Source organism: Crocodylus siamensis, chromosome 5 (genome assembly GCF_052110815.1).
Source record: "Crocodylus siamensis isolate JL-2025a chromosome 5, ASM5211081v1, whole genome shotgun sequence".
NCBI lineage: Eukaryota > Metazoa > Chordata > Crocodylia > Crocodylidae > Crocodylus > Crocodylus siamensis.
Window position 1 is genome coordinate 6517718 of NC_143399.1, and position 18419 is coordinate 6536136.

Genomic DNA, 18419 nt, shown 5'->3' on the forward strand with positions numbered 1-18419 from the left:
ACAGAAAAGACTTCCATTAACAATCTTCCATGCCTAACCATCCGTGCCCTAGGACAGTAATGCTGCTTGTGAGCCTTGTGGGGGAATTTAGAATTATGTAAATTAGAGGCAGGATGCATCTAGTCCCATTCCCCAAATCTAAACTTCTCCTATGGCATTGCAGCGGCTTCACTTCTTATCACCTCTCAGTATCCATTTACCTATAGTCTTTCCCATAATAATCCATATCTTGTACACATAAACACGCACAACTGTTAAGGGGTCTGGATAGTAATATTAAAATTACCAGCATGGGCAAAAGTCACTTGCTTACTGGCCAAATATGGAAAAAGCATTTGAACTTCCAAGCAAATACTAGGAAAACAAATGTTAAGAGACAAGGAGCTGATACTATCAATTCCCATACCACAATGTCCATGAGTAAGTAATGTGGCAGAAAATTAGATTACTTGATGGTATGCTTGCTCCATGTATGCTCTAAAAAAAAAAAAAAAAAAAAAAAAAAAAAATGCCAGTTCACCATAGACATTTACTAGTATGATTCCTGCAGCTGGAAAACACATGAAGCCACAGAACAATATTTTATTCTTCTAGGTTGGCAGGGTTTAAAAGGGGTTATCTGATAACAAAACATAAATATGTTTGCACAGTGGGTTTCTGGCATCAGGACCCAAGGGGACAACTGGCACTTTTCTCAACGGGATACAGTTCTGAGTTTCTCTCCGCACCCACCTCCTTATGTGAAAAAAATTCACAGTATCCTGTTCAACTCTTGTCAAGCTAAGTGCAACAGGTTATGAAGTGCCACCTGAGAACAGCTGCTTAACATTCATATAACTGTGGTGACTTTTAAAGTATTCTGGACTCAAGTGAAACAAAATTGTTCCAAAAATCCCTATCTGCAGTTAAATTTGTGCAGACTGTCCAAACAAAATAATGCTCAGCTGCACATGAATCACATTTCTGAAAAACTGATCTGTAAAGCAATCAAAAATACTCACCCCATTCCCCTCCCCCAGACTTGACCCAATTCCACCAATACACATGGAAAGCCAGCCTGGAATTCTTAAGCTGTGATGTGTGTATGTACTCCAAGTACTTCCAAAAAGAAATAAAAAAAGAAAGAAAGGAAGAAAGAAAGAAAGAAAGAAAAGGAAAAATAAATTAAAAGGGAAAAAATAAAAAAAAAGGAAAGACTTCAGTACCTTACTGTGTCTAAGCTCCACATCTTCTTCCCCATAATCTGTAACCTCCCCAGCTTCTTCTATATGATTGAGAGAGAGTTTGGGGATTTTAATTTTCTTCTGCATCACACTGTTTTCAAGGTCTGTTTTGTCTTCTAAAATGTATATTAAAAATAAAATGTTGTTACATTAACAAAAAGTGTTCTTAATTCCAAAAAACTGCATGATTTAGGCAAGACCAGTTAATATATATGTTTTCCCCATGCTTTACTCCCCTTAAAATGTTATAAATCAAATTTAGTCCAGGATGTAACTCACAAACATTGACCTCTCTGAAAGTATGCCAGGGATTAATCTGCCCTTATGTGAGCATGTATATTTAAAAATACTTTAAATGTTTAAGTAACTGCATGTGATAGCAATCAAATATATCAATGCATACTCACTAGCACTAAAATAAGAGTTAAAGATACTGTAAATAATTTATTTTTCTTCAAATTATGTGCATCAACGTTATATATCAACCCAACACTGATGGTGCAAGTTCAAATCCTGTTTAGCCTCTCTGTTTATCAGTAATGTCAATCCAGCATATCAACTGACATCTGGGGAGATTCTGCAGAGTTTAGGAGAAGACTTAGACTGGAAAAAAAAATGGGATACTGCAGTCAAGTTTAAGAGAGATCAGTAAAAATCACAGTGATTACTGATGCTATCCTTATTTCTAGCTAATAGCATTAATTTCTCACAAAGAAACCCAGATGAAAAGTATTAAAGGTGTGTTTATTTCTGAAGCACAGACAGAGTCAATATAACAAAGAGATTTTACAGTTAAAGTCTTTTTTTAAAATCTGAAGTATCCTAAACAAGATCATAAAGATGCATTCTCAACTCAATTCTGCATTGGAACAAAACTCTCACCTTTGAAAAAGAACATGGGGATTTTTTACATTCTTGCAGAGTAGACAAGGCCTTAGCAGGTTCACAAAACTGGTCTGATCATGTAGTCACTTATGAAAAGGGGGAAGAATAATTCAATCCTGAAGTCAAGTATTAGGAGGCTTATGGATAAGAAAACAATTTGAGTCTTCTTATACACCTGCAAACTGTAATCCATGAAATGTCCCATGAATATTTTTAAAAGTACCAACAGGGATTCCATGAGAGTATGCTCAGTTGCACTGACTTTTACTTTTTCAAATTAGCATCTCTCCACAGGACCTCCAAACAGTTAGTGTTGACAGTGTAGAAAAGAGAAACAAAAGGTAAATCACAGTTTAATGAGGAGCAAGGCATTCATTAGAAATGAATTACACAGATGAATGCAATTCATTTTGTTGCAAATAGAAATGGATCTCTTGTAGGCAAATGGCAATATCATAGCCTGAAGCTATGTAAAGAGACTATACACAGAAGATGAAGAAGAGAACATCAGACAACCTAAAATGAAATGCAGATGGTAGCAATAAATACAAAGATGGATGCAAAAAAACCCAAACAACCCCCTCCCCCACCAAAAAAACCCCAAACCCTAGGCTTTATTTAAATCACTCTCCAATCCCCATTTATCTTGGACACATATCTCACTTTAATAAATGGCAATCTAACTGCACTGTTGTTTTGGGGGGGGGAGGAAAAAAAATCACATTTCCGTTTGTCTGCACACTAAGTCAGAACAGAAAGATGGTCTGTAAGAGGAGAGAGAAAAGGTGGAGGCTTGTATCAGATGGAAGGAGAAAGATTTAGAGGGACTGAAAAGAAGAAAAGAAGAAATACTGATTTTTTTTTTGAAAGACTTCAGTGATTGAAAAATAAACATGTATTAAAAGTTAAAATGACTGCAGTGAATATAGTTTTGATAAAAAGTTCTTGGTTGAAAGCTCTTCTGCTGAAAAGTGCCCTGCTTTCTTCTCAAAACAGGCACAAAATAGAAACGCTACATTGTAAGGGTCTCTACACTGCTTTGCCAAATGGGCTTCTTTGCAAACTGAAGCAAACCACTTCAATGAGCTGAAAAAATTCCAGACCAATCGCAAGCCAGTCAAATTGCTGGCCTTAGAACAAGACTGACAGAACCAATTGAATCTGCATAGGTTACTAAAGGCACTTGCTAGTTATAACTTCCATTTCATACCAACAAGAACCACAGGTGCACTGTGGACTAAAGCTGAGCAATTTCCTTCCAGTAAATACTAAATGTGCTGAAGAATGCAGTTTTAGGGGAGAAGAACAACTTATGAATTAGATCCAGACTTAGCAAACACTTTTAATGAACATAATTAAAAATGTAACTTAGAAAAGCTAAAACGTTTTAATTAATTGGTTAAAATGTTTTCATTTAGAAACTGACCTACTTTTAGAGAAGGACAAAACAGTTTGGGAAAATCTGAACCAAATGTTAGTTTGCTTCGATTCTGTTTGGGAGTTTTTGATTTTATTTTTAATTTTTAGGTTCAGCAACTGAACCAAAACAAACCAACCCCCAAATCCATTATTTTGCCATTCACTGGGGACTCAAAAGTATCAAGACTGTACTTCATTACCCCATTCCCATGTTCTCAGCTTCAAAATTACCTCTTTAAGAATGTTTTCCATTCTGATTCCCAAATTTACCTTGGGAACTTTATCAGACTGTACAGGTAGGTTGAAGGGATCAACTTGCACTACATTTTTTAAAACAATGTTTAAAAATAAAAGGATGCACAAGCTAAAGCAACCCTCAGGAACTTTTAATTTACTCAGGTAGCCAGCTGACTTGGCAGCAGCAACCTAAAATATTTTTTTGTGAGTAGTCTGTTGTTCTTCCAGGTCTTTTTAAGCTTATTACAATTTATCCAGTGTGTTACAAATAAAGAGCGTCTTGGTGTATGTGTGTGTGGTCTTTAAGGCTCAGATCAAGTGCATCTCATTCCATACTCTGGTACCGGGTATTGACTCCTGCTCGGTAAAAGTTAACGTTAATGGGATTTGGGGATGGTGTATATGCATTTGGTGCAGTTTCTAATGGGATTCCAGTTCCACTGCTGTGCTATGTTCAAAGGGACATGTGTGTGACAGGAGTTTAACACAAAATGTATCTGCCCTGTGCTGTGCCAGAAGCAAAAGTAGGATGGAAACCAAAATGGATACAAGTAGGAACTTCATGGCCAAATGCAACATGAGGTGTTGGTATCAGAGCAAAAAGCATCTCTGGGGCAAAAAGATACCCAAAGCCTTGCAATGGCAATATGACTCATTTGCTTAAAAGTTGTCTCCAATCATTTAAACTCTGTTGCCCATTAAGAATTGCACTGTTCCCTTATGTAGCCCTTATGTTTCCAGTGAGTTGCATCTACTTATCCTGTTCTGATATATGGAATAATTCCTTCAGCCATCTAGGGAAATGCATTAAAATGGATATAACAAAGTATGACATGGACTGAGCCTAGTTTAAGGGTGAGTGATGCTGGGGTTCTTCAGCCTGAAAAAAGGAGTTCCAGAACGTGTAGCTCCCTGAGAGTGAAGAAGCATAGTTCACATGATTATCATCTAATTCCAAAGAACAAGCTAAAATAAAAGGAAAGTCTATGTTTTAACATAAACTCAAAAGGCCAGGAACATGGTGGGAGTTACTTCACTGTAATGCTTGAGGAAGAAGTCAGACTTGGAGAGGCCTGGCCAACTGCCAGACAACCCATGGCTTAGGCTCACAGAGCTGGAGAGCAAAAAAAAAAAAGAATGGATGTGTGTCTACCTTATGATGCCATCTCTGAAAGCACGGAAAGTGAGAATGAGAAGGGGGGGGGAGGAACCTGTATAGTGCCCAGAGGGATGGGGAAAACATCTCAGCTGAGGAAGCAATAAGGAACAGAGATAAGGAAGCCAGCAGTTGGGCTGTGTCAAGAAATGGGCTTGAAAAGTTGTTTTGTTTGGCTGGGCCTTTGTTTTAACCCTGAAATGCTTCTACTTGACCAAAGGATCAAAAGCACCATGAATTACAAATCTGCAGAAGGCAACAAGAGAAGAAAAACTGAGGAAAATGGCACAAAATCTGTTGTATAAAAAGAAAAGCTTCTTGGTTACTCCAGGGAAGTCCTCAATCCTAAAGCCACATCCAGGAGTAGAGTCAGAAAATGGAAACTCCATGTCTCTTCAAAACATTCTCATACTTTAACCTAGTGTTCAGGAGTTGACTCTCAGTCCAGACTGAATGAATTAAATATTTTAAGGAGCAGAATTCAAGTGCAATTTTTTTCCATCTCTGAAGCAAGACCTGGAAAACGGCAAAAGAAGAGTGCTGTGCTCCAGATGGAAGAGAGGCAGCAGGTCTTGGATCAGTCTAAGCATGTGCTTGGCAGTGCTGTTTAGCTAATTTCTTCCTTTTCTGAAGTTTCTGGTAAAGCTTGCTTCTTAACAAAGATGCTTGACTGACAGGTAGAGGAAATTTAAATCCCTTCTTCAGGCACATTTCATATACCTGGGTAAGCCCCAACCCCCCCTGCCATGCCAATTGCTCCATTTGTAATTTGAACAGATCAGTCCCATAGTATGAGGAGCATTCCCTCTGCATTAGTTCTGTCCTCTGCAATAACTAGACTCTTATTCTTATTTTTTTTAATCTTCATCATTTAACCCACCCAAAAGTGTACTTGATAGCTCCTAATTCAGATGGATATAGGATACCTTGCCAACAGAGACTGCAAACTAATTTCAGACATGAGGTAATAAACACAATGGTGAGGCATGAAGGATAGGGGCTACTTCAGTTGTAAGTTCTTCGGACAGGCTAACAAGACACAGGCACTGGCAACAGTGGTGAAGAGAAGGTCTGGGTGACTCAATACATGGTAAGTTCAGATAAACAGAGAAGCCAAATGAGAGATTCAGCAAGGGTCTGCTATGGTCAGCTTGATAGGCAGTGAATTTAATTCTACTGGCAGTGTTTTTTGGCAGAGCAAAGGTGTAATCTAAAAAAGATTACAGAATAAAGACAGGATACAACAAGGACCCAGACAAGAGTTTAGTGATGTAGACAGCAACAAAACCCTCGACGTAAAGGGCAAAGGAAAGGCAGGCGTCTCAGATAACCTCCAGATTTTGGATCTGAATTGCAAGAAAGATGTTTTTATTTTTCCTCTCCAGTTCTCCCTCTCTCTCTCATTTTTGGAAGGGGAAGAAAGGAAAAAAATAAAGTTCTGGCCAACATCAGTTTAAACTGACAGCAACGTGTCCAGGTGAGGGGAGGTCAAGCAGGCTCAAAGTAAGTATGGAAGGAGTGAGACAGGTTAGAAGTGATTCACAGTGAAAGGCAGATGTGAAAGCTGGCAGCTGAAGCCTTGTGAATGGATGAAGTTTCAGATAGAGAAGAGCCCTGTGAAGCCTACAGAAAAAGAAGAGATGGAAATAACATACCAAAATGACATGCTGAAATAGGAGAAGCAGAACTGAGAAAAAGAAAAAGGAGTGTGGCAAAAGTCTGGGGAGAACACAATGTCAAACAAGAAGTTTGTGTCAACAGTGTCAAAAGCAGTAAGAAAGAAGTGACAGGCAAAGATGGAGCATGCACTCGAGGAACTGACCAGAAAACCTTGGTGAGAGAAATTTCAATAAGATGGAAAGAATAGAGGGTAGACTGCACAATATTCAAAAAAGAATGAGAGAATTAGCTGCAACTATGTTAAACTACTTGCTTAAAAGATTTGGAGTTGTATGGGAAAAACAAAGAATGGCAGAAAAGCAGAAGCAACTGGCTGCTTCATGAGAATGGAAATCCAATCAGGCCTGGTTTGTGCAAGAGTAGAAGTGAGGTGACAGAGGTGAACTAGGAGGAAACTATTCTAAATGACACAGGAATGGATTAGGTAAACTATCAAGTCTTACTCTAATTTGCACCTGAAATCATACAGCAAGCCTGGCTCTACTTCATTAACTTTTACTACATTATTAAAAGGAAAAAAAAATGCAGTGATATCACCAATCTGATCCTACTCTACATCAACAGTACCAAACGAAACTATAAATAGAAACTAAATATTAACATACGTAGTAATCTGAAGCAAGTTCTCCTATAAGCATGTCATTGTTAAAATATTTTGCAACTCACATTATGTGAGTATTTACTAATACACTGTAATGAGCACCTTTTGGAACTATTTTGGAAGTTTAGCAAGATAAAAGCCTTGCTATATAAAACACCTAACCTACATATAAAATGTATATCATGATTTTTTCTATCATTAATAAAAAGTCTGTTAGTTTCACAGATCACATACACCTCCAACTGTAGTTACCAAACAAAAGTAAAATGGCTCAAAACTCAAATTAAAGAATTGGTACAATGTATTCATATACAGGTCTGTGTTTGAATCACCTTCCCTCTTTAAGAGCACCGCTTTTACTTTCATTCAGCTACACAGAGAAAATATAACAGTGCTTGTTTGTTAGATAAACTTAGTGAAACTAGGATCCAGCAGAGAAAAGACAGGAGGCTGGCACATGGGAAGCATAGTCTATGCCAGTGGTTTTCAACTTTTTTAGACTCAAGGCACCCCTCAGAAAATGTTGGCTCTTAGTCTGCACTCACTTTTTGACAATGGAAATAATAGTTCTTTGCAAAAGAAAAAAATGCTCTAAGACAGACCACAACAGGTCAGAATATTTTTAATACCATGGATTCGTGTTTGAAATATCTGGATTACCTTATGACTCATGCTTGCACACCTAACAGTGGTAACATTGCATAGCACCTCATGGCACCCTTGAAAAAATCTCAAGGTACTCTAAGGTGCCATGGCACCCTGGTTGAGAATCACTGGTCTATGCTAAGCCAGGAGACTGACCTTGAGTAACTCCTCCTTCCCCCTCTATCCTCATATAGATCACAAAAGATTATAAGTATGCTTGAGCACCCACTTGAATCCTAACTGAAAACCAACACAGTATCACAAATAAATATATTAAAAAGCAAACAAACCCAACCTGAATACATGGAGGATGTTTTAAGAAGCCCTATCTTATACCTCTGTCTGTCCTACATAGCTACGGATAAAATAAAATGTCTCCTCTCATGGAAGTGTTGGGAGGATTATTTTTGTGATAAGTGCTTTACAAAATCTAATTATTGTTGAAATTAAAATGCCTTCTAAAGTGTATTTTGAACCTACAGACAGTAGACACTATGAGGTGACAAACTGACTCACGGCAGAAGGCAAGGCAAGCTGGCACCTTAGAAACTAACTAGTTCAGAAAGGTCAAGGCCAGGGGTAGGCAATGTTTTTTGGCCGGAACGCCAAAAAACCCATGTCTACCTTGGAAAGTGCCAGAGTGCCTGGAGCAGCTGTATGCAGCCTCCCAGCTGCAGCCAGCCCATTTGCAGCCTCCCAGCCCGCCTGCTGGAAGCAGCCTGGGCTCTGTGGCTGGCAGCAGCTGCTTAGAGTGTGCCAGGCAAAATGGCTGTGTGCCATGCTCAGCACACATGCCAGGGGTTGCTGACTCCTGGTCTAAGTTTTCATAAATGGCAGCCTACATCATCAGCATCTGAAAAAGTAGGCCACAGGTAGGCAACTCCAGCATAGGTACCAGAACATGGCACATGAAGGCATTTTGTGCAAGTGCGCCTTGGGGCATACACCAGGGAAAGGGCCAGGGCTGTTGTGACAAAGATGAGCCCTTCATTGCTGCCCCAGGCATGCCAGCACCTTTCAAGTTGAAGTTGCAGGTGTTTTTGGCACTCTGCTCAAAAACAGTGCCAACCCCTGAAGTAGGCTTTCACTTAAAAAAGTTTGTGCCTCCACAAATGAGCGTCTCTAAAAGAGAGTGATTCTCAGCCAAGGTGTCACAGCACCCCAGGGTGCTGCCAGATCTTTTGAAGAGTGCCATAAGGGACTTGTTAGGAGATTAGCCAATAAACTAAGCAGACAAGCATAGGCTGAGGCTTGTCCCTGAATGGACAGTGACCCATCCTCACTGCCAGGGCCATCTGCAAGGAAGCACTGTAATCTATACATTAGTTTTGAAACTGGGTGCCACTTAGTTTACAAAAGTCATGGAGGAGTGCATTGAGTACAATGAGGGGTCCCCCAAGTCTCAAAGGGTTGAGAATCACTCCTCTAAGGTGCCACCATGCCCTGCCTTCTGCTTTACTTCAGACTAAGACAGCCAACTACTTCTGCCTATTCAAAATGACTCAAGGACAGACTCAATGCTCTGCTTGCTTCGTTTAGTTGCTTTGCATGATAAAAACTGTTCCATAATAAAGATTCTGCATGGGGTTTCATGATCACATATGGTCACAAAGCAGTGAGAACTTTAGCTGCACTGGAGGGCTAGGACCCAGAGCAAACACTACATAGGAAGCCTCTCTAGTCACCTACCCATCAAGGAGGACTCATACAGGTCTTCGAGACAAAAGTGAGGAGAAAAATTTTAATGGGGAAGTAGCCAGTAGATCCGCAAACTTTAGGAATTAAGGTAAGAGAGGAGCAGTATCGCAACAACTGCTGGTTTATAAGATATCAATGTTCTGAAAGAAAATACTTTGCCTGCTAAAATTCTCTCAACAATACCTGACTGGTACTCAGAGTACATTATAGAGAAAATGTTTGTTGGCTTAGGAGCAAACCCTTCTCCAACCTATTTTTTTCTTCTGTTGCTTCCATATGAAATTACATATACTTTTAATTAACTGCATTTAAAATGAGCTATTAAACCTTAAAAAACTGGTGGTTTTAACAGAAACATTGCCACTATTTTAACTATATTACAAGCACAAGGCTGTATATTACGGCAAAGTATATAGTTAAGAATGCAACTGGGACAGTAGGCCGGTCTGTTTGGAAGGGGTCTATGATAAACTGAAAATCGACACTCTTACTCTAGGATAAGAGGATTTGCACAGAAAGTTCTCTCATATGTTAGTATATCAGGTAAAACTTCTGGTGCAGTCAAAACCTGGCCTTTAAAATTCTGTTAACTGGAATTATATCCAGCTGTTGACACAAAACAATCAATCCTGTGATGGGTTACTCCAAACCACTTTGGACCTGCTACTGCTTTCAGATTAGAGCTAATTTGCCAAGTTAGGGCCAAAATGCTGAACCAACAAAAATACTAAAGAAAAACAGCCTCTTTGTGTAAGCTCTCCATATCTCCGATGCTTTTTATTATATTAGAATTCAAAAGCAAAAACAACCCCCCCCATGTTAAAATAACAGTTCAAAAACTGGGAGAAGCCTCAAATTTAGTAGTGTGCACTTTTACTTTTTCATGACTGTTATATTCAAATTTAGCCTTGACACCACGAGCTGTATCTCCGGGTGTGGAAAGGCTGCTTTACACAGTAAAACCAACGTGGTTTGAGGCTGAATGTGTATATGCTCATGCTCTGGCCTTTAGAAAACAATGCTGCAAGCCTGTGTAGGGGTTTGTATGCCACAAGCTTCCTCACGACCACATTAACAAAGAGAAGTAACATGATTTGTAAAAACAAGAGCATGCAAGACAAATCTACCCCATACCAAGCCTCAGACGGTCCTACTAGTATAACAAGGAAGAAATATGTAAAGCAGCACCAGGATCAAAGCAATGAAAGAAGGAGCTTTAAGCCAACTTCGCAAAGACAGCTTCCTGACCACTCACTCTGTATTCTAAGTGCACCTGAGATTTGGGCCTTGCAGGTACTGTAGTCCTTTGCAAGTTCCTCCTCCTGTAGCTACTCCCATCAGATCCCTCATCCGTGCGTCAACAAACAGGACAGCCTTAATTTCTCAGATTCTTTTTCCACTATCCTCAGTCACAACTCCAAGTTTCATTTAATTAAAAATGAAAACAAAAACAAAACACAAGGAATTCTACTTAGGGCTGCCACTGCAGATTAAATCTCTTTGAAACACACATCAAAATACTTCAGTGTGAAGTGTAAATGTTTTTTAAATGATGTTAAACCGGAGGAGTCAAATTCACCTGGCCCCACAGGCTGGATCCAGTGCATGAGCTGCCCGTTTCAATCAGTCCCCAGACTGGCTGGGGCAGGTACCATGTGCAACACAGGTCCTGGACTTGTGGTGTGTGGTGCCCACTCCACCATCTACATCCCAGACTGCACACACGGTTGATGCAGTGTGCAGTACATGGGTCAACTCTGAGAAACAGAGACAGCATCAGGGGCTGAGCGATGGGGTTCTGTGGGCCCTGACACCACTTTGTTAAATAAATTAAATTGGTTCGTCTAATTTTAACCAGAGATGGAAGCTATGCCTTTACCGAAGGGCTAGGAAGAATAGGGAGAAAACAAATATACCAATGTGATTGGAGCTGTGTAAGATAACAGCTAAACGGATAAAATTAGAATCTCAGTCTGTTTCTTGCGTCACATGAATAAGGGATTTTGAGATCAGTACCTGAAGCATGCATCTATTTCTTGTAGTCAGGAAAAATGTACTTCCAATGAGAAGATACGCCATATCAACTTGGTAATGACCACTGCCTAAGGTAATCAACTATGAAATTTTTGCATCTCAATTTATTTAACCTAGGGTATGCTTACCACTTCAGAAGCAGGAACGAGTCTCACTTTATCATCTAAGGGCCACAGAAGTGATGTGGTGTAGGGCATATGCAATCAATAACAGAATTTTGTCCGTAAACGCTTTGGATGACTGTGAAGAAATTACAGACTGGAGATGGGCATTTCAACCAAATTAAGACTAATTAGCACCTGACAAAGTAGGTTGTTGCCTACGAAAGTTCAGGCCTCTCTAAACTAGTCAATCTCTAGTGCCATCTGCCCTACCTTCTGCCTGAGCACTCTAAGGGAAAATCCAAAAGGAAAAGGAAGAGAAAAGGTATGCATCATCATGGAGACACTAGCCCATTCCATGAAATTAAATGCCACACTGTAACTGTTATGTAAAATTGCTGAAGTTTCATACTGCTAGGCATCCCATCTCAGTGCTGTACAATGCACTCATACTCTGTGGAATGGCCAATCATTTTCCATTCCAGAAGTAGATGAAATTATTCCTATAGACCTATACAAATACCAGCTGTCTGTTAACTTTACAAATAGAGATTGCTGGGGCACAATTTTCACCTAAACTCATTTTACAATGCTCAGCTTTCAATTCCTTCTTTCAGGGTGAAACTTCCTGTCCTTTGCCTCAAGTACTGAAATTTTGTGGGGGAAAATCCCTTCAGTTGTTTTTATTACCAAAGTTTTCAAAAGTACTTAGGATTCCTTTCTCTAACACCATGAAGTTTATAAATGTCAGGTGATCTTCTGGGCATACTCAGAATACCCCACTTCCTTTTTTTCTGTGATTGAGCAGAGACTACTTTGTGACATCACATTTTAAATAGAAATGCTCCATTTCATAGATGCAGCATTTCTTTCAGAACACAGGTGTTCTACCTCGTCCCAAGAGTTGCAAGGATTGTGCCTATGGAAGACTTTAAAGAACAGTACTGTTTCGACAGTCTGATAAAAGGTGTGGAAAGTATCATTACTCTTCTCAGCAGTCTACTGAGAACTATGGATGCCAAAGTTTGAAAATAATAGCTTAAATTTTTTTCCCCCCAACATAAATAAATAAATAAATAAATAAATAAATATGTTGGTCTCTTTCTTTTTCTTTCTTTCTGCTGCTGTATTCTACAGTATATCTTCCTCCACATTTCCTTGCTGTTCATTTTTTAGTTTTGTTAACAGGGAATACTAAATGCCTAATGCTAATACTATTTGCTCACATGGCACAGGTAAAGTTCAAGCTTTAAAGGGGCACGGCTTTTAGGCCCAATTAAATAAGTATAAGCAAATCAGGTTCTATTAACCTGATAGATACTCTCGGAACATGCCCAAAAATAAGAAAGCAACTTGCAAATGTGAAGCATGGTCCTGACCCTGAGGTCGGATCTACGTAAAGCCCCACTGAACTGGCTGCTGACCTACTCCTGTGTAGATGAGTTGACCATCTCCTTGATTCAACTGATGATCAGTGTCACTGTATGTATTTTACATCCGTGTAACCTGACACCAAACTTACACACCATGTAACTTAACTCGCTCACTAGTTAGCTTTGGAGACCTTCAGGGCAAAACGCTCTATATAAATACGAAATATTATTACTGACTTGTAAATGAGCAACAATTCCATGTTGAGTCGGCGTGGCAGACTCCAGTCCTGAAGCTACATGCCAATGGAAATGTTTTAGAAAGTATTTCCTAATGCTGTTTCCCTTAAAAGGAACTGATGGTTTTCAAGCCAGCTTACTGATAATGCCGCTGGTGCCAAGGCTGGTTCAGTAACTAGGACGCCAATCTACCACTCCCAAGATCTTTTATCTAAGATGAACTTCTTTCCTCGAGCTTAAATAATTTCTTGGCCTAACAGATAAACATTTAAATTAAAGCAGCTGCCAGAAAGCGACGGTGTCAAAAGGAAGGGAGTAATTCTGCACGTGTTAACGTCCGACTGAGTTGGCGGGACTATGATTTCTACAGGGAAAAAATCCCCCCAGTACTCATGGCGCACCAGAGCTGGAGCACCCAAATTTTAAGACTATGATGTGATAGATGCTAAGACGGTCATCCAGAGCTTTGCAGGGCTGGCGAGTTTCCTGTGGAAACTGGGAAAAAAAAAATTCACTGGGGAGGGGAGAAGGGCAATTAAAGCAAATCGCTAACGTGGGTAATAAGCCTGGCACTCCACAGAAGAGATGGGTTTGCTCTGGTTTGAGGCCTGAAAAGCAGAAGAGCCAAGTGTGTCTGGAGAAACAAAGAGCAGAGGAAGCGTGTGCGGGACGGGGGCTCGTCCTGGGACGCCGCCGAACTGGCCAGCACCAGGCCCCAACGCACTCCGCTTGGGCCCCAGCCCACAGCCAGCTGCAACTCCATGGTGGCAGGGACAGGAGCGGTCTCCGGCCTTCAGCACAGGCCTAACAGGAGCACCCGGGGGTGCCCAAACGTTGGCACTGCCCCTCCCACCAACCACTGCCTCACAACTATAGGTCCCTCAGACCTTGACCTTGCCTCATAGCCGTTGGCACGGCCCCTCCCCCGAACCGTTGCCCCCCAGCCGTTGGCAATGCCCCCCCAACCGTTTCCCCACAGCCGTTGCCACTGCCCCTCCCCCAACCGTTGCCCCTCAGCCGTTGGCAGTGTCCCTCCCCCCGCCCCGCGCTCACCTGCCAGCGCCAGGATCTGGGCCTTGTGCAGCAGCAGGCGGTCGCCTCCTCCTCCTCCTCCTCCCCCCCAGTCACCGGGGCTGCCTCCGCCGCCGCCGCCGTCGCCGTCCTCCTCGTCCTCCGCCGCCGCTGCCACCTCGTCCGGGTTGCGGTAGACCGTGTAGACCTTCTGGTTGTCGAAGTCGAGGCGGGACGTGGGGCTGAAGTCCTGCACGCACGAGACGGGCAGCGCATAGCAGACGTTGTCCTCCAGGAACCGCACGAAGGCGTACATGGTGCGCGGGGCCAGGCCGAGGCGGGCGGGGGGGAGGGGCCGGGCCGCCGCGCCGGTCCCTCAAGTCCCGACCGCTGTTATTGTTCGTCCGGATGCGGCTCGGCACTCGGCTGAACGCGCCTGGCGGGGTGGGAGGGGGGGCGGGAGGCGCGCGCGGGGCCTGGGCAGGCTGGAGCAATCGAGCGCAGAGCAGCGCGGAGGGGCGGGGCTCCGGGCAGGTGCGTGAGAATTACCGTATTTGCACCAGGCGCGCAGCCCCGCGCGAGCTATCGGAGCGCGACATTGCTCCCGGGAGTGCGCGCAAGAGGCCGTGTGTGCCCCAAAGCATGCAAAAAGCCATTTTCCCGACGAAAGCCATCACATCTCTCCAAAGAACCGCAAAATGCACCCTTTTTTTGAGTGAGCCTTCACTCGCTTTTTTTTTCTTTTTTTTTTGGCGGGATAGGGTGGGGTGAGAATTTTTCCTGTTTCAAGGCAAATCAACCAGATTGATTCTGAATCAGTCAAGATCATAGGTGGCCCTGCAACAGGCACACGTCCTCCGTCCCACCTGAGGCATCAGATGTTTCCAGAATCCTTTGGCGGGCGTCCTACGTGCAAGTCCAAGCCTGGAGGCTCGGGGCTTGGATGCCCCCGTGTTTTGCTTGCCATAAGCCATAAGGCCCCAGGAGCAAAGAGGGAGGAGGCTCCCCTTTCCATAAAGGGCATAAAGCCAAGACCTTCCCACTCCAGCAGCTCAATGGGAGGTTTCCTATATGCTACCTTCATAGATTTCATAGACGCTAGGGCTGGAAGGGACCTTGAAGTCCAGCCCCCTGCCCAGAGGCAGGAAGGCAACTAGGGTCAAAGGATCCCAGCAAGATAAGCATCCAAACATTTCTTAAATGAGTCCAGAATAGGTGCCTGCATCACTTCTGGAGAAAGTCTGTTCCAGGTCTTGGGGCTCGGACAGTAAAGAAGTTATTCCTTGCGTCCAGCCTGAAATGGTCATAGAGGAGTTTATGACCACTTGTCCTCGGGGCGCTCTGGTGAACAGGGCTGCAGCCTGGCTAGACTAGCGGGTACTATCCCCATGCCAGCAGAGCAGTCTTCCCAGGAGTGACTAGGAAGCCACCATGGTGATCATTGTATTTTCCCTGCCAGGCAAGCATAGGACTGTGCTTGATCTGAGCCCCTGATTGTCAGCACTTCCTTAGGACCGCCTCAAAATAAAGACACACTTCAACTATGATCCCCAGTTTCACTTACTTGCTGGTGACTTACACTGAGCAATATTAAGACGGCGACTTTTTTGCATGCTTACTTGCACATTTTTCAGTGTAGGACAGTTTTTCAGCAAATACCATAATTTTGAGCTTCCAATATGATCACTTTATATTTAAGACCTGGCAATGCTGCTCTGTCACTTTGTGCCTGTGCAGGCAGCTCTGTGCAGGGCTGTCCCAGTACTGGGGTCCCCTAGGCAGGGGCTTGCCCCTAGCCAGGTTAGGGAGGGGATTCCCCCTCCCAGGGGAGTCGCCTCCCCTGCTCCTTCTCAGTGCTGCACTCATCTCCCCCCAGGGAGCCTCCTTTCCTTGCCCTGGCCCAAGAAAACGAGAGGAGAGGGGTGCTCTCCTCTGCCTGCAAGGCCTGAGCCAGCCCTGAACAGCTGCATGTGCTGAGCAAAGGCAGCAACTGGGGCAGAGAGAGGAGCAAGCCCATTTCCCAGACAGCCAAATTCAGAGTCCAATGGGCCAGAGCCACGTGTCAGAAACACTGGGGATTCTTTTTTTTTTTTTTGCTCCAAAACCCCTGTTGCTCACCCCATGGGTCCCAACACTATATAAAAGGGTTGTGACTAAACTTTAAAAATAGATCATATTTTTCATACATTTTGAAAAAAGATGCTGCTTGTGTTTCACCATATTGTGTTTAACACTGTGCATACTAATAAACAGGGATCTGGGTTTTCCATTTGCCATGGAAAAATGCGGATTTTGTCCTTTAAAGAGCCACGGTAGAACCATAGTCTGGTGTGCGAGCAGCTGGCAACAGGAGGTGGTGAAGGCAGCGCAGCCTCCCCTGCTTGTTACTCCTTGTACTGCTGGTGGCACAGCTGGTGTGGGGGTCTTGGCAGCAGCAGCAACAAATCTCACTGCCCTGCTCTGCCCTCTCATACCAGGTCCTGCCTGCTGGGCTGCAGAGGTTGGTCTTGTTCATGCCAGGCTAGCCAGGCTGCATCCCCATGCCTGTTGAGGGTGCACAAATCTGAGGGGGCACGTGCCCCACCATACCCCACCTCCCCACCCCACACACTAGTGTTTAGGGGACAGCAGGTCAGGAGTGAGGGGCATGAGCATAGCTGGGGTGGTGAGGAGTTGTGGGTTGGGAGTGAGGGGCACTGCAGGGCCAGGGGACTGTTTTCTTCTTAAACTTTACTGGGTCAGGGCTGGCCATTGATGTTTACAAATGGGTCCTGGTACAAATAAAGATTGAGAACCGCTGTGCTAGGAGATAATAAAGACCTATCCCCATCCAACAGCACTGTCCCATGATTTCCCACTGCTGATGTTGAAGTTGAGTTGCCCATAGAAGATGCCAAAGGGCTTCTTGGTGTCATTTTCCAAAGATAGCAGAACAGGACTGCATGGTGTCTTTCATAGCTTTGGATAGCTGGCATCAGTGGAAACATGTCCCACACAGAACATGGATGTTCTGAAGTTCCCGCTTTACTGGCTTACATACTCACAACAGTGCAGGTAGCTTTCTGCAAATTCTTAGGTATGTTTTTTGTAAGGCTGGGATCCAAGGCCGCACTGGTTTTATGATACACTTCCTTGTTATAAGCAGAAGAACAATTAATTTAAAGAGACTACCTCCAGGTTCAGAATCATTTGCAAGCAGCATGAGCAAGGAAGATGTAACCTAAAGCATGTGAATCCTAAGATAGGAATGCTGTCAGTTTTACACTTGCAGAACTCAACACAAAATGAAACAAGTATCAACCTGCTCTTGAAACCATGCAGAGTAAAACCTGTTGCCTGTCTCTCCATAAAGACATTTTAGGACTAAATTAAGAGGACACAAAAAAACTGATACAGAAATAAAATGCACGTATCAGCTATAAGCTTCTCTTATAACAAATGGGAGCATCTCTTTCACATGGGCATAGTGTTCTAACTTGCATTCTAAGATGTGTGCCTTTAAATTCCAGTAATTAATTTTAACATGGAAGTATCACTAAGTCAGTATATGATTTTAGGTATTTTTTATACTTAAATTTATATGATTTAAATGCAGTTCCAAAGATTGCATTACTGATCAAATGATAACTGCTGCAGTGATTGTATCTCTTCTATCTTTTGTTACAATAGAGGTAGGAAGAGCTGCAGGAAGACACAATGGGACAAACTGATAGTGGATGTTACTCCAACTCCAGTAGAGTTACACCAAGGATAGATTTGTCCCATTTAGTTCAGCAGCTGGTGAATCTTTGGTACGCTGAATCTTATTGAGATTGTATTTCCTCTGCAGCAGAAATCTATTAGAAGAAGAAGGAGAGAAAGAAGGTGGAGGAGAATGGGGAGGTAGGAGTAGAAGGAATAATGAAGACAAACTAAGGGGAACAGGAAAGGAAGGTGGAATATGGAGAATAAAGTTCTCTTCAGGCATCAGGGAGGCCTGGATAATTTGCCTCACTACAGAAAACTGAAAGCAGCCAGGAACATAAAAAGCACTTCACATTTTCTTTCACATTACAGTGATTTTTAGATTCTGTCTATCTTAAGGAAAAGACATTTTATATTTCAAGGCCCAATTACAAC

The 18419-nt window shown here is 42.7% G+C and overlaps 1 protein-coding gene across 4 annotated transcripts in view; it reads right to left on the reverse strand.

The window, feature by feature from the left end:
• LOC149863422 (cytosolic carboxypeptidase 6-like) overlaps positions 1–18419 on the reverse strand; it is a 1473463-nt gene that overhangs the window by 532872 nt on the left and 922172 nt on the right. The window contains exons 1-2 of one of the 4 annotated variants that reach the window (XM_090050143.1): positions 14343–14723; positions 1206–1339 (exon numbers count right to left, since the gene is read on the reverse strand). The exons of 1 other annotated variant lie outside the window; for it this stretch is intronic. In XM_090050143.1, coding sequence (XP_089906269.1) covers positions 1206–1339; positions 14343–14616 — 408 coding nt within the window. In that variant the 5' untranslated portion in view covers positions 14617–14723. Of the gene's footprint in view, positions 1–1205; positions 1340–14342; positions 14724–18419 lie in introns of those variants that run through there. 2 more of the 4 variants (XM_090050145.1, XM_090050144.1) reach the window with 2 other exon arrangements.